At 39.7% G+C, this 17021-nt stretch overlaps 1 protein-coding gene across 2 annotated transcripts; it reads left to right on the forward strand.

The window, feature by feature from the left end:
- The first annotated feature begins 4602 nt into the window (after positions 1-4602).
- steap4 (STEAP family member 4) lies at positions 4603-15535 on the forward strand. 2 transcript variants are annotated; one of them, XM_064339515.1, is made up of 6 exons: positions 4603-4790; positions 5395-5587; positions 6703-7163; positions 10764-11291; positions 11869-12033; positions 14196-15535. In XM_064339515.1, the coding sequence occupies exons 3-6, from the start codon at positions 6705-6707 to the stop codon at positions 14469-14471; spliced, it is 1428 nt and encodes a 475-aa protein (XP_064195585.1). In that variant the 5' UTR covers positions 4603-4790; positions 5395-5587; positions 6703-6704; the 3' UTR covers positions 14472-15535. The 2 variants fall into 2 exon arrangements, with proteins under 2 accessions (XP_064195585.1, XP_064195578.1); XM_064339508.1 differs by lacking the exon at positions 5395-5587 and having other exon boundaries at positions 4605-4790.
- The last annotated feature ends 1486 nt before the right edge of the window (positions 15536-17021 follow it).

Here is a 17021-nt window from a genome sequence, read left to right on the forward strand (position 1 = left end):
TGATTCAGAGACAGATTTTCAAGGTGAATTTTCATAAATTGTTTAGTTTTACTGTAACAGAGAATGAAAATTAGCCAGCCAGATACATTTCTGACACTTGCTCATTCATGAATTCAAAGCCAGGAACTCATAAATCAATCCAAAATAGTCCTATCTTTAGATCTTTCATTAAACACTTACAAAAGGTTACTTTAGCAGCCATTTAATGGATGCACCAAAAGAATGATGAGAGGCAGACCTAGTGCTCTGACTCTGACTCAGACATGCCGTGATTTTGTTTAAGGACTACTACTGCTGTGCCGATCACTGATTTTTCAATATAGAGCCTAACCAGAGTTAATTTTTCTTATAAACCTATTCATAATTTTTTGGGCAAAAGGTAAACCAAATATTATCTTATTTAAAAATGTAATGGAGAAATAAATAAAACATGTTGCAAAATGTAAGAACCAAGAAAGCAAAAGATATATCTTTGATTTATATAAACATCAGAATGTGTTTTTCAAATGTACATATATTAACATATATTTTCTTGACAATGTAAAAAATTCCTATATGTAGGCTATGATTTTTGTAGTTTAACTGCAGTCAATATTCTCATACATTCTAGATGATTCTGTGCTTCCGAATTTGTAGTAATAGTTTGGGGAAGGTCCTTTCCTGTTTCTGCATGACTATGTTCTGGGCATTCAGTGAGGTCCACATAGAAATGGTTTTGGCTTTCGGGATTGGTTTGGAAGAAACTGACTAGTCTGCACAGAGTCCTGATCTCAACCCCACCCAACACCTTTGGGATCAATTGGAAAGCCAACTGCAAGCCAGGCCAACTGCGAGCCAAGCCTAATCGCCAAATCAGTGCCTGACCTCACTAATGCTCTTCTGGCTGAATGGAAGAAAATCCCCGCAGCAATGCTCCAGCATCTAGTATAAAGCCTTCCCAGAAGATTGGAGGTTGTCATAGGAGCAAAGGGTGGACCAATATATATTAATATATTAATCTATATTAATGCCCATAATTCTGGATGTTGGATGTCAGATGTTCACAAACGTTTTCATTGCAAATATATGTACAGTACTGTATCTGCATATTAAAATGAAAAAAAAAAAACAACTGCCGTGCTGAGGGAAAAGAATCTGGGCAGAAAGCCCTCACTGCACGCATTGATTTTACCAGACCTCACGTTCATGCCAAATAGTCAGAGAGTGCAGGCGATGCTCCAAATGCGAACTCAAAGCAGGACCTATATATGCCCCCATTTTTTCATGCTATTTAGCAGCTTGGTTAAAAATGACTACTTGAAAGTTCATTGTTTTTCAAAGTGGGGGTGAGGTAGAACCTTCCATTTTTGGGGGTATCGATAAAAACCCATGTGTCTAGGACACCCAGGATGCAGTGCGTCAGTGAGGCATAGTGGAGTAGTAGTGCAGTAGTAGTAACATAAAGCCCACAGTTTGATTCCCAGGTACGACACTGCCGTTGTACCCTTGAGCAAGGTACTTAACTTGCATGTCTGCAGTATATATCCTGTTGTGTAAATGGATGCAATGTAAAATAAATATATAAATCAAAATGTTGTGTAAGTTGCTCTGGATTAGAGCATGTGCTAAATGCCTGTAATGTAATGTAATAAGATGCAGAGTAGGGGTTTTAACCGTAGTTTCCTGGCACAATCCCCACAAGAAGTGGTTTGGTACATCTGGCCACCTAATCAGCGCCTTCGCCGTCTTCTCTGTGCGTCCTCAGTTGACCTAACTGAGTAAATACAAAATTACATCATGTGGGAGAAAACTTTTTTTCTTCTGTATTTCTAAATTCAGGCATATTTAACAATTATATTTGTGTTTTACAAGAGCTATAAGATTTTTGTAATTAATCATTTTTTTATTAAAAGGATTCAAATAAATTGTTATGATTATCATTCAACTTTATAAAAACTGAGTTCAACTGAGTTCAGTGTGTTCCTGGCGTTGCATCCTGCTCTGCTGAATGTGACAATGGCCAGATGCCAAGAAAAATCAGGATATTGGACCGCCTGTCAGAAATACTGGAATAGCTGGAATTTCCTGAATGTTGCGCATCCAGCAGTAACTTTTGCTTCTGGGACAGTTTGACACTGCTGTTGGGGAAAGTACATGGCCTCACTTGAATGTTGTAAGACATTGCAGCTAGTACTCTGTTTATTTTAACTCCCTGGCTTAATACAGAGATGATAACCTCCACAATAAAATACCCAAGGATATTAACTATCCAGTCGTGTCTCCACCACAGTAACCTATTCAGATGGATTACTTCGTGATGAAGGCAGTTAAGCAAATACTGCAAAAAGTCCATAAATGTGGCCACAAATTTCTTTTCTTTTTTTGGCCGCTAATTTCTATTTTGGAGCATTCAATCAAAATATCAAGGGGGGATTGAAATCATAAATATAGCAGTGGCAGCTTTCTTAATTAAAGTGACAGAAATTAAAGTGGTAGATTTAGTTTGGCTTGAAATAAAAGAAAAATGTTGCGTACAAAAAGGAATACAGCCTTAAATAGGTTGCTGACACCCTTTAGCACTTTGACTTAACTTTCGGAGTGGCTTGCATAGCTTCATAAGTGATGCTTGATTTTCCATTATCAAACATGCTGCATAGCAGTACATCCACAAATATGTACGTCCACCACATTGGCAAGCAGAGGAAAAATATACTGCATCACATTTCTGCAAACCAACATGGGTGTGTATAGTAATTACATGTAGCTTAATGTATGGGTTGTAATTGTACATTGTGTTATACACTGAAATTCTTCAGTGGCACAAAAGGGGAAAGTTGCATAATATTATTGTTCTGCTTTCACATTTGCCTCAATGGTTTCATAACTGATTATGTAAAAGAAGGCTATGCCAGTAAAAGGAGGACTTCTCATACTGTACCAATGCAGTTGTCTAAATTAAAACTACATTTAGTGAATAGGTTACTTCACAAACAAGGCTTAGCCCCTGTCCAAGGACCATCTAATGTAAACTAAAAGAGGTTCAGTCTTGTTTTTCAGTAACAGCTTTGATACTGTCATTACTTTTTGTCAAAATTTACTCATTGAATTCAGACCTTGTCTTGGTAATGAAAAAGTGGTCCTTACTACAAAGATTTACTGAAAGCCAAAGACAAGAGGCCTGCTTTTTCTACTGAATTTCTTTTACGCCTAAAAATCCCACTTACATCAGAGATAGGCTCTCTCTACAGGATTTGCCTTCACCTTATGTGAATGCAAGATTTAAGTACAGGAATCAGATATGTCACAGTTTATCAGCTTTAACAAACAACAACAACAGCAACAAGCTCTACAGCTGAGCTACTCAGCACGTAGTGTCTTTCATGACAGACTGCTTGTTCACAAACATTTCAAACTTCATTTCTTCTGGATGGGCTGATAGTTGAGACTGATGACTCAAGGAAAGCATCTGTGTAATACAAACAAATTAATGTACCAACCTGTGCCTCTTGTTCTCATTTATTTTTACATCATTGAAAACTCCTCTAAAACTCAAAGTTGGGGCGAGGTTCTGATTCAAGTACAAATCTGAGGAAAACAGAAACAATGTAATGTTAAAACTAGGTAATTCATACCATATAGGCTATGTTTGTGTGTGTGTGTGTGTGTGTGTGTGTTTGTGTGCGTGTGCGTGTGTGTGTGTTTGTGTGTGTGAATGTGTGTTTGGTTGGTGGGGGGTTGTAGAGAAGGTTACAGCACCAGCTGGAAACCATTATCTCTCCTGGAAAAACCAGCCAGTGGTCTTAACCAGATGCAGCTGCAGTGCATTGTTGGCAACTTTTTAAATAGAGAACATTTTTCTGAGGCTAACTCAAGCCACCTGAAAAAAATGATTGCAGGTAAGAGGAGCATTTGTGCATCCTGAACATAATGAAGTATCGCTAATTATAGCATTACATGCAAAAGGAACCAGACTCATAAGCAGTGGGTTAATGACGTAATGTATGCGCTCATTGAGTAATTATATGACACTTAGCTTTGTTTGAGTCTGGACAGCAGAATAGGGTAAATCGCAATGAAGTCACAAGGCATGGTCTCTGATCCTTGGTGTGTGTGACACACACTGCCTTAGCTCAGACAGCGGCATTCAGCATATACTTAGGCATGATTCATTTATGTATTTTTTAAATAACAATGTCTGTTTCACATTACTTTGCACTTTAGCACAGTCTTGATATTCTTTCCTTTAGACACATGCAGTGTCAAAACAATCAGGCAGACTTCTTAGGTTATGAAGGCCTGTGCTGCATGGAGACTTTCAAGTGGAATAATGTTAGAAACTCCAATTTAAATGTACGTCCAATGTTTCCTCGGTGATTTGTGCATGTGATTTGTACCAAAAGCACAAAACAAGCAAATGGGGAAATCTGGCAAGACACACTGTGCTGGAGTCCCCAGTCTTAGGCAACTACCTAGTAGTATGTTGCTAGTGGTTTCCTGAAAATAACATGGCAAAATGCCTGAAAGAATGTGTGTTTGTCCTGCCCTATCCCTGCTCTCCCCATGCGTGCATCACCCCCCTCCTGGAACGGAAATTCCCAGTTCTGTCCCACAGGCTTATTGGCTTCCTCATTGCCAGGGCAGGCAGTTCAGCACCCCACTACAAATTGGCAGGCGGGAGTAGCGCTCTGTCAGTAAGTCCAAGGACACTACACGTGGCTACAGTGGACTTAAAAGCTTGGGCTCGAAGGCAAGAGGAATATATGACTATCTAACCGTAGAACTTTACTTTGGAGTCACACGCCACAGTTTAGGTATGTGCAGTTTGTATTTTTTTTTAGATTGATCTGGTAAAAGATAGATGTGCAGTCACTATCTGTAAAATCTGTTTTCTTGTTCTTTCTCTGTGGATGTAACAGAATACAGAACATTTAGGCTTATAGAGTGCAATCTGTGAATATTTGGACAGTGACAATTCCTTGTTGTTTTGGCTCTGTAAGGCAGCACATTGGACTTAAAATAAAACAATGAAAATTAGGTTAAAAACCGCAGACTGTCAGCTTTAATTTGAGGGTACAGAATTTACATCCGTATCACTGATACGGATATAAATACTGTACCCTCAAATTAAAGTGTTTGGGGAGTAGTGAACTACATGTAATTGAACTAGTAGTTTAATTACATTTTGCAGTAGCTTGCTGGTAGTTCAACTACATTCATATTTGCATAGTGATTCAAGTAGTTAAATTACTTTTTTGCCATTTTTTGTGTGGTTAACTACTGAAACTACAAACAGTTTTGGGCCGTAAAAGGAAAGGAATTATTTTTTTATTGTTATTTTACCATTGCTTCTCTACTGTATTGAGCCTCTTTTGACCAGCCTCGCCCCCTTTTTCTTTCATCCTGACTGCTGTGAAGGCATGCCCAGGCAATGCATTCGTCAGGCAGCCACCACCACCCACTTGGTCTTTGTGTAGTGCATGTGCAAAAGGGCAGGCGTTGCTCAGTGCTCACACAGCGACAGCGTCATCATGGATAAACCTCCCGAATCTCAGCCTGAGGAATAATCACCATGGCCATACTTACTTAGTCGGTCAAACGGTCTAAGAAGGTGCAAGTAAAAAAAAATTTTCTTTACTGTTTTAGTTGTAGTCAGATAATACAAAATCCAGATTTGTTTACAACAAAAATATAACATTCCTTGCAATTTTGTCCTTGTGAAAAGCCGAGATGGGATTGTTTTGTTTAGGACAGTTTTAGGTCTCAGGGGTATTCCAGGAAGCTGGATTGTCAGCTCACCTGTGAAAAATATTTGGCTATAGTTTCTAATGTTTTAATCCGAATTTGTAAAATTACACTTGAATATATTAGGTGTCAATTAGTTATAAGCATTGCTTATTGCTATTTATTAACAAATGTTCAGGGAAGTTGTTGCATGCTATTTTAGAAGTTACCTGGCTAACTGAGTAATCCTGCTTGGTGCAATACCCCCACCTGGTCTCTAGTTTTAGGTGTTTCACTGATGGACATAGTATACAAAACCAAAGCTGACATTCTTTGCACTTTCCATGAATAGTGGGGTATTTTATTATTTTGGTTTATGTATGACCTGTTAACAAGTGGGCACTTTCTGCAATAAACTCAATTGAGTGGCATTTTTTTGCTGGCATGTGATTTTTTGTATTATATTTTGGTATAATTTTGTATCACATGTACTGTACATTGTCAATTTGATCTTTTTTTTTTTTAACTACTTTTTCTACGTAGCTTTAGTTAACCAAACTAGATTTCTCCCTAGGGTAGCTTTGCTGTAGTTCAACTTCTTCCAGTGTGAAGTAATTGGTAGCTTGCAAAGCTATACTTTCAAAGTAGCTTCCTCAACACTGCGTATCGCGTGATACTTGTAGGATTAACAGTAATTATTATACAGTACATGGTCCCCAATTTTAGGGTAGCAAAAGTAATTGGACAATTGACTGTTTGGCTGTTTCTTGGCCAGCTGTGTTGTGTGTCTTTGTGTCAGTAGTTTATGTACAGAGATGGCGACAAAAGGAATTTGATTCTATTAAATTCATTTGCATCTGGAGGCTGTTGCTGTTGTCTCTCAGAGAGGACCAAATAAGTGTCAATGGCAATAAAACTGTACCTACAGTATTACTTCCCGACAGAAAATGGATTACTTGTCCTGAATTAGTTCAATGAGTGTGACTGTGTTGTCTTTTTCAGATATGACAAATATCTCCTTTTCCATGCCAATGAGCGAACCAGGCTTTCAGCGCAAGCTTGGGACCGTTTGCATCTTTGGGACGGGTGACTTTGGGCGGTCTCTGGGGCTGCGGCTGCTGCAGGCTGGGTACGGGGTGGTTTTCGGGAGCCGGAACCCCAAGAACTCCAGCCTTCTGCCCAAAGGCGCCCAGGTGATGAGCCACGAGGAGGCGGCCCAGACCTCCAGGATCATCTTCGTGGCTGTGCACCGGGAGAACTATGACTTCCTCCAACAGGCAGGGGGAGAGTTGCTGGCGGGGAAGGTCCTGGTGGACGTTAGCAACAACCTGAGGCGGAACCAGTACCCCGAGTCCAACGCAGAGCACCTGAGCAAGCTGGTTCCCGCCGCTTCCGTGGTCAAAGCGTTCAACACAGTCTCCGCGTGGGCGCTGCAGTCTGGCGGGCTGGATGCAAACCGGCAGGTAAGAGATGAACCGGTTAAAAAAGGATTACCAGAATGCCTGGAATGCTTCAAGTGGGAATCAGTGGGAATGCCTTTTCCATAAAGAATATTGTTTTTTGGGTAAAACTAAATCTCAGGGTGCGTGTATTACAGTGATATTACCTTTTAAATACGGCTTGAAGAGGGAACAAAACCATGAGAAGTCCTCAAAGCATGGCACCCGGAGTTCAGACATAAACACACGTATGCACCCACATGTTTGCACACATGCAGACAAAACAAGATCTCAGATGATACAGAAAAGCTTATGGCGAGATTTACTAAAGGATTGCGACTTATTTTACGATGCAAAAGCAATTTCTGCAAGGTTGCAATGTCTGCATCGGCATTTACGGAATGGTCGCAATGAGTCAAAATCGCAATTAGGATGAAATTTGATTACATCACTCTGCAACTTTCCTTTTAATACATACAGCAATTAAATGTGTTCATGCATATGTATACCTGGAGTGGATGAGCTAAAACAAGGTTGAGAGCCAAGCAAGTTTTCCGTCTAATTTACTAAAGCACGCCAGTGTTTCCCACAGGTCTGAAATCTAGTCTGTTGGTGGTTGCGATCTGTGATCCATCGGCACCAGAATGGTCTATTGCATATATATGCTATAAATAAATTAAAATCAATATATTGAATATTTAACATGTATTAAACAGATATGACCTATAACATGCGTGTCCATAGGCGCAGTTGTTTATGATCATTGTTATAGTTATTGTGATGCTTATTTCTGTGCAAACTGTGTTGAGCAGCTGCCTTTTCAAAACTGCAACTTAGAAACTAGCACACTGAGCTTGGACAAAAACAACAGAATTAAGAAATAATCAAACCGACATTGATCGATTAATTATTTAAACACAGAAAAACACAAATGTTGGTTATTCGCTCAGCACTAGTCTCCAAATATACTTGGGTGGCCAGTAAGCAAATCCTATGTGTGACAAACACTGGATACGTTAATTGTGACTCCCCTCTTTGAGAATTTTTAGAACTCCTGAATGCAGGTGGTAATTTCTCTGCGCTAATATCGCCTATTGCTCACACACGGGTTGTTAGGAAAGGGCATTGGGCTGTACACACGTCCTTGGTAGTTAAATCAGTTTGTCTTGTGAGCTGCATGGGTTGGAGATGAACAAATGCATCCCCAGATTCATAGAACTCTGGAAAGGAGACAGGATTTAAAATGTGTCTACTGATGACTTCTCACTTATTTTCAGAAAAAAGATTATGTTTGCTTTATTGAAAGTAAGCAAGAGCTAGCAGTTCATCACAGTTTAACAATTTAAACAACTTTCAGACGCTCTGTGGCCTCCTCCCATTGCAAGTTGATACGTGTCTATTCCTTCCACCCCCACTGCTTACTCATTTTGAAAGGATTTTTCCACCTGTTATTCTATCAGTGTTAACATACTTTCCTTAGTTGGACCACCACCTTTGTCTTTTGCCCTCGTAGGCTTTTTCTTTCATAAACCGCCTAACAACATGCCATTTTATTTACGTCCTCCACTGTTAATTTTATTAGACATAAAGAATACATTTTGTATGTGATGTCACTCCACATTTTTGTCCTCCTTATTCTCTCCAGTGTTGTACTCCTCTGCTGAAATACTGCATGAAGCTGTGGCTACCTCGTTGACCAAGGTTTTTTGTGGTTCCCTCGCTATTTGTGATCAGTACCTATTTCGTAGCACCTTGTAATCTATGCATGAAAGCATGCCATTATTTTTTCTGACCCTTTTTCTTCTAGCACAAAACAGCAAATAAGGGTGTTTATTTTATTTGATCGCATAAATAAAACCAGTATTCTTAAATCGGTTGTTAATGTATCGGTATCTTCGACCTCAACAGAGCCGCAATATGACGCAGAGCCGCAATGTTTTTGGCTGCCACTGTCTCCTTAGTAAATCTGGCCCTTAGGTTCATATCGATACAGAGTCATGTTTTTGCTTTATCATTTAAAAAAATGGGTTTTCTGTTTCCCTTTGTCTAATATTACATTTTGTCTAAAGGTCAGAAACCATTCAGTGTGAGAAATATGCAATAATAGAGGAAATCAGGAAGGGGGCAAATACCTTTTCATGGCACCGTGTGCTATTTACTCTGCATTTCCCATCGTATCTTCTACAATAAGGGTTGATCCCATTCTGTTTCAGGGATATGTAATGCACTGTAGCCTCCTATCTAGTGCAACTGTAAGAAATCCATTGGCTGCAGATGGCACCGTGTAATAACTAGGATTCAAGATTGCCTGCTTTCCTGCTCCGAATTATCTTCCTCGCTGTACAAGAGAAAACAAATGTGTGATGGTGAAAGGGGACAGTGTTTTTTGCCAGGTACATACCAGCCCAACATGTTCTCATTCCCAACTCGTCAAATATTGCACCTTGGGCAAGGACCCTTCTCTTCACTATTCAATGCGTTGGATAGACTTGGGCGTCTTCGGTTGACGAGTTAGGTAGCCCATTGAATTGAATTGCCACTCCGGTGGATTTTGACGCTATGGACAGACAGTAGCCTGAACCTCAGCGCAAATTCGGAGCTTGTATTTGGAGACAATCGATACTATTATGACCTATTTGAATTTAATTACTTAAAATCACATACACATATACCGAAATATACCAGAAATTATTTCATTTTAATACTATAGGCTACACGGAAAATTATTTTTAAAACATCAACATAAACCTAGGCTAATGCATGCTGGGTGATGTCGTTTATTCAGTAGCCTAGAAGTCAATGGGCTACCTCACTCGTCAACCCAAAACACCCATGTCTATCCAATGCGTTGAATAGTGACGATAAGGGTCCTTGCCCAAGCTGCAATATTTGACAAGTTGGGAATGAGAACGTGTTCACTAGCCCCAGCACCGGGTTAATTTCATCATGTGCGCTCCATAGCATGAGGTTCTAATTCATATAATAATTTAATTTAAATGGACATTTTCACCACCATGTTGAATATTGCTGCTCCAATTTCAAGCTGTACAAACAGTTTTACACACCAACATTAGGTTAGGTTATTATATCCCATTTCCCTATTCCCCATGCTGTGGCATTTGCATATAGAGATCTCTTATACAACTCAATGCAAGTGTTCTTGGAATCTAAATTATTTATCTGTAATAAAGACATTTATACAGCTCTGTTGTAAAATAATTGACCACCCACAGGATGCTGAGGGCTGGTCTTTAAAAACAATTAGTGTGCTGCTATTAAATTTTCATTATCATATCCAAGGGAAAACATATGTTCTCTAGGGGGTGGGGGGGACTCAGCAAGAACCTGAAAAAAAAGTTTCTTTAAAAAAAAAAATTTTAAGAGTCTTTTTTTCAAGAATCAGAAAATAAACCTGAGAGAACATTTTTTTGGACATACGCATACGCATACCCTTAATTCAATGGCTGTGACAATTTGTGCGGGTATATCCGACTAAACACTTCTCCGCAGTCTGAGTTCTTCACAAGCTTGACTGCATTTATAAGCAGCTGTTTCCAGGGCAGCTGGGTTTATTCTCAGTCTCAGTCTGGTTTGCTGATATGTTCATTCCCTCTGATTGGCCAGGTGTTAATCTGTGGAGATAACAGCGAGGCCAAGCAGATGGTGGTGGACATCGCGCGCAGCCTTGGCCTCACCGCGCTGGACAAGGGATCACTCAGGGCGGCCGGGGAGATTGAAGACTACCCCCTGCAGCTCTTCCCTCTGTGGAGGCTCCCCATCGCCCTGGCCACCGGCCTCACAGCCTTCATATTCTTCTACGTGCTCACCCTTGATGTCATCTACGCCGCCGTCATCGATGGGGAGGACATCTCCTTCCGGATCATGGTTTCCCTGGCCAACAAGGTGTTCCCGATTGTCTCGCTGATCATGCTGGCGCTGTGCTACCTTCCTGGGGCGATGGCGGGATTTCTGCAGCTCTACAACGGCACCAAGTACCGCCGTTTCCCCGACTGGTTGGACAGGTGGATGCTGTGTCGTAAGCAGCTGGGCCTGATTGCCCTGGCTCTCGCCTCCCTCCACGTCCTCTACACTTTAATCATTCCCTTCAGGTACTATGTCAGGTACCGGGTCAACATCTGGACCGCTGCTCAGGTGAGCAAGCCAGCCATGCAAACAAGCTGTTTACCATGCAGATAAAGGCCCAGATTCAGTTAAATGAAGATTTGTCATTAAATTAAACCCACAATTCAATTGACATTCTTCAAAACCGAGTTTGTGAGTTAACTGTGGTTACCTCTAATCTCACCAAATCGTATTCCTTCGCAAAAAAAGGATATATATAACATGTATTCGTAAGTCAAACAAGCCTGAATTCGATCAACATTTTGTTCAACAAAATGTTTCACTAACAAATAAATGCTACGTGTGCCCATATTTCTGCAGATTTAGGTTGGAACATTAATTTTGGTGATTGATTAACTAACCAAATAATATTTGTGAAAACAGAAAGTAACAATTGCATTTGTTAGCCAACTTTATGGATAAACACTGAGGCTACATTTTGACTGAATTTCTTTTTTTTTGTTTAAAATTTATTCAAGCTGTGTTGGTAGTTGAACCCCTTGTACAGATGCATACTGACTGTAGCATTAGAAAGCAACAGCATACACCAATGCGTGTGGAACACGAAAACTACCACTGTGCTAACAAACGTTTTCCTGCTGTCTAGATCAAACAAAACAAAACAGGCACATTCGACACCACCATGGCCTGGCGCACTGACTCGTATTACTCAGTGGGGATCCTGGGATTTGGCCTCTACGTCCTGTTGGGAATAACCTCTTTGCCCTCCGTCAGCAACACCATTAACTGGCGGGAATTCCGATTCATACAGGTACGGTATTACTGATACCTCTGTGAGCACTGTTTACAGCATGGAGATTGCAATCCAATCAATGGCTAGATGATTAGATCTTGGCATTGTAATATGCCTCTATTTATGTATTTCAGAGTTTATCAGGTGACAGCCCAATTATGTTGCCTTTTCCTTAAAAAATACAGAAAACTTAAGTCAATATTTCTGAAGTCTTCCAAGAACTTAGAGGGCCATATTAATGATAAACTGTTATTCATATGCTGATGTAAATGTCAAATATCACTGAGCTATCTTGTTCAAAGAATTTCACCAGTTCCACCAAGATACATGTTATATATTAGTTTTAAAGATGGAACTGCATTTAGAGAAATGTCAGCCAGAAATTTAACTCTAAAAAGTTAAACAGGAAAAGTGTAGTTTTATTGTTCTGGTTGCTAGAGGCAACGGCACTGGATTGAAAACTTCTTTAAACTGAAGTTCTTCAGTTCACTTTATATGGCTGAAAGCTTCATACCAATCGTGCGCTAGTGCGCAATGTTCGGTAGAATGTAAACATGTGAGTAGTTTGCACAGATGGGGTCTGCACTGAAGCAGATTACCTATTTTGCATTATTATGACATTCCTGTCACCATTCAACCCAGGGGAGAGATTTTGTTGATGAGGTGGGTTGATAGTGAAGGCACAGTCTCACAGACAAATGAGCCATTTTCCATTTTCTCTCCCCTAATCTCTGAAATGAATATATGATAAAACATGTAATTTCTATTTGCATTTGGTCTTCTTCATACATCAGCAGGGTGGATTTAGAATTCATCTCACACATGAAGGGTTCTTTGTGACTGGCTTTATCTCAGTTTTTTAGCATCATTATCGCTATATTTATTGCCATATTTACGCAATTACAGTTCAGTGCACAACACCCTATTCAGTTTAATAAGTGTGATGCCACCTAAGAAAGAACAGAAGGCTGGAGCATGGTAGGTTTTTCCCCTTTTATTTTTGCACGAGAACACCCACCTTACCCAATGTACTCTCATTTAAATCAGCGATTATCCCAGTGCACAGCCTCACTGCATGGTAATATTTCATAAATACTGGTAATACAATATTTATTTTCCCTTATGCACATGTACAATATGCCAGAAGAACTGTAAGAAATAAAAATAACCGTAGCTAACTCAGGTCAATGAGTGAGATATCACTGGCACAAAGCCAGATGCTTGTGCATCGTGTCGCATGTGTGCGGTATCACGCTCGCTTCAATGAGTGAGGATTCCACCTATGCACAGCCAGATGCTTGGCACCAGGTGTTCATTCCTTATTTTTATTCCTGTTTCTCTGGAGCTGACAGTATAATGTAGAGCTCATTTTATGAATTCTCCCTTATGCGTATGGGCAGACGCATGATACACTGCAACCATCTCAAGCGAAGACCTAACCAATGGTCTAGGTCCTCCGGAGCTAATTAAGCCTGTGTGAATGAATAGGATTGGGTAGGCAGATGCTAGCACTTACCGTAACTAATGAATGGAGGAACTGAGAGAATGTACCCAGCTATCACAGCTTTCCCACGGATTCTCCACTCTTATCAAGCGAGGCAAGGCTACTCCCGTTTGAAAAACTGCACACACTCATGAAGCAGATAAGCACACTTATGTTGGAGAAATACACAGTGTACTGTTCCAGTTGATTGAAGAAAGTTAAAGCTAACAAAGCAAAGCTAATAACAGAGCGGAGTTTGCAGTTGTACCAGTCGTGTATACACAGAAATGAGTCTAAGTAGCAGGTTCTCCCCTCAGTCCTCTGAATATACCCCTTCTGGTAGCCTGGCCCAACAACAGATTTCATTGGCAGCTGTCTTGTTAACCCAGTCATCTGACTGGGGAGATTCCACCCTATGGCAGTCCGTTCAAAAACTAAAGGGAACCAGCGTTTGATACAGTGTTTCAAATGTAAGTGCTTTGGGAGGGTGACTTATGGAAAGGTTCTCATGAACCCCAAAATGGATGGGGGCTATCATACGCTATAACTGACTTGCATATTTCGGACAAACATCGCAATATGCTGTTTAATATTTTGCAAGACCTTGATTTACTGTTAATTTTCCAAACAAGCAACAACATGGCTACCACCCTCCTTCAGCTTTCATTCATATATTCTTCTCTCTTCCCCACCACAGTCCAAACTGGGCCACCTAACTCTGTTCCTGTGCACGTTGCACACCTTCCTCTACGGCTGGGACAAGTTCCTGAGACCCTCCGCGTACAAGTGGTACCTTCCTCCCGGATACATGCTGTCGCTGGTCGTCCCCTGCGTCGTCCTGGTCCTCAAGTTTGTGCTCATCACTCCCTGTGTGGACAGAGCCGTTACCAGGATTCGGCAGGGCTGGGAGCGGAAGCCTGCAGGGTCGATGGCTAACGGTGATCCCAAAGGCAGGCGACTGCTCGTACTTTAGACCCTAAAAAATACTGCTCCTGTCTGGACATTCCAATGTACTGTGCACCCCTGCAAACACCCGCTTTTATGAACTAAAACAGTGGTATCCACTTACCTTATATAGGGTCAAGATGTAGGGCAACATTCTGTATTTAGCGCAGGCAAATAAATCTGTCTCTTAAGCAGGTCTGAGATATGACTAACGCAATATGAAAAAAACTACTTTTGCATTAAAAATATGAATAAAGAAATAAAATCAGCCTATTCCGCCTATTCACAATAACCTGCAAGTGAGAGGACCTCCAATTGACAACCAACGTTCTGCAAGTATTTTGCTTCCAAACAGATTATAGCGAGAGCTGTTATTTTTTCCATTTCAGTTTTATATTTGACGAAGCCTGTAAAATACAAAAATATTCCATTTTATATCCTATAAATATATCTCTGTCCACTTCTATAGAGCGATATATATTTTAACATTATAAATGTTATATATTTTGTATATACTGGCAAATTACATTTCTAAAAAATCTAAAAAGGGTCCAAGGACATGCAATGTTGCATGTCCAAACCTTACCTTTTTGTCTTTGTAAATGTATTAAAGAGTAAGCAATTAAAAAAATTTAAAGAAAAAAAGAGTAAGAAAGTATTAATATGCCAATACAAACATTTTTCATCCAGTCTTTCTGCTTAGCAGAAAATGAACATATTACATAGTGGGATGACAGCCGAAATGGCAGCACATCCCATCTGCCAAGTTACAAGTTGGCAAAGCATACCCCATTTATCATATTCACTCAATGTGGTTTTATATGGGCTAGATTTCATAAGGCATTGCATGTGCAAAACAGAGGGTTAGGCCTCACAAGGGAAAGGTACTAACAAGTACTCTAGCTGGTCAAGTTCTCTATCAAAAATATTTCTCTGGCATAATGTTTGAGTGTATCTTGTCTCATGGTAGTGACATAATGAACTCAACCAAACCAATTAGCTTTAAATCATTTCACATTATACATTATATGTATGTATATTTGATAATAGATCGTATGATGTTTCAGATTGTAATAAAGTTCTTACAAACCATGGAATTTGTATTCTTTATGCATGGCACAAAGCACCTATGAATCTCAAGTCCAAAAAGTTAAATAGTGATGTGCCTTTAATCTAATCATTTTATGTCACATGGGTGTTGTGATTGTAGAATAAATTGAAGTCTATGCTGCATTTTGTGTACTCTCTTAATGGGTTTGTCCTGACGGACCTGATAACAGCAAACAATTTAAAGGTCTATGAGCATTATTATCGATTTATATGATGTCTGTTGGTAGATACATTGGCGTACAAATATCTTTGACATTTTAGGTTTCGCTCTTGTAAATGCCCTCTGGAAAATGCATCCTTGTGAGGTAAATACCACTCTGCCCACTGTGTTCTCAAATGTGTACTGCTAACAGACATTATGAACTTTTTAGGAATTAGTGTGGTTTGGAAGCCCAAAATATTGATAACTTTGAATATATGGAATGGCTTGATTTTTTAACATGCACTAATTTTGTGATGCTTTTTCACCTGTCAAACCACCACAAGCACCAGAAAAAATATGTATGATTCAGTGCCAAAATTACTCATTTTTATGGAAATGGGACTCAATACCAAGCTTGTTTTATCCACAAAGATGACTGCAAATTACCACTCACCATAAGAATAGATTGTTAATGGTCCAGGAAACAAAATCTGTGAATTCTTTGCTTATGTGTTGTTTTAATACTTTTGTTTTTGCATTAACAAATGGCAATAAATATTTTTTAATGATTCTTGCAAAAATATTGTATTGCTCATTTTCATGAGGAAGACTTCACCAACTATCTACAAAAACAATGTGGCCTTGCTAAAAAGATAGCGCCGGTGCATGGTGCAGTGCCTTCCCTCACTTTCCCTCCCTCCCTGTTCCTGCTAGCGACACACCCAGTTACACCAGGACAGACATGTGATCGATCAGTAAGTAGGCCTACCTTAAGCTAGCGATAATTAAATAACTTGCAAGCTTAGATATGTGGAATCTATGTCCGGAGTTTGAAACTGCTGTTGAGTCTAATGCTAGTCTACAGTAACTCAGTGTTACAATGTCATTACACATTGAATAATCTGCAGGTTTAACTATACTATGGTAAAGTCTAGCTTATGTTGCTTTCTTTTGTTCTGCCTGGTAGTCTAATGTTACTGTACAGGACAGCCTGCTCTAACCTAGTGATGAGGAGTGGTTTATATATGACATGTCTTATGGATATGAATATTAATGAGTGCAGAATGCACACCCACTCTGTTTTTATCTGCTGAACAGCTCACAATAATCCAACAGTATTTATTACAATTTAATGGTTATAATTGGGTTAAAAACTTTAAAAGAAATATTAAGAAAATTGGGGAATATAGCCACAATTTGAATACAGTTCCTGAACCTTGGAAACAACCTGAATTGTGGTGGGAATGTGGAAGTCTTGCGATGTATAAACTTTATACAGTTAAAACTATAATTTCAAGATGTACAAGAGAGCAGATCTCCCATACA

This window comes from Anguilla rostrata, chromosome 1, assembly GCF_018555375.3.
Source record: "Anguilla rostrata isolate EN2019 chromosome 1, ASM1855537v3, whole genome shotgun sequence".
NCBI classification, from domain to species: Eukaryota; Metazoa; Chordata; class Actinopteri; order Anguilliformes; family Anguillidae; genus Anguilla; species Anguilla rostrata.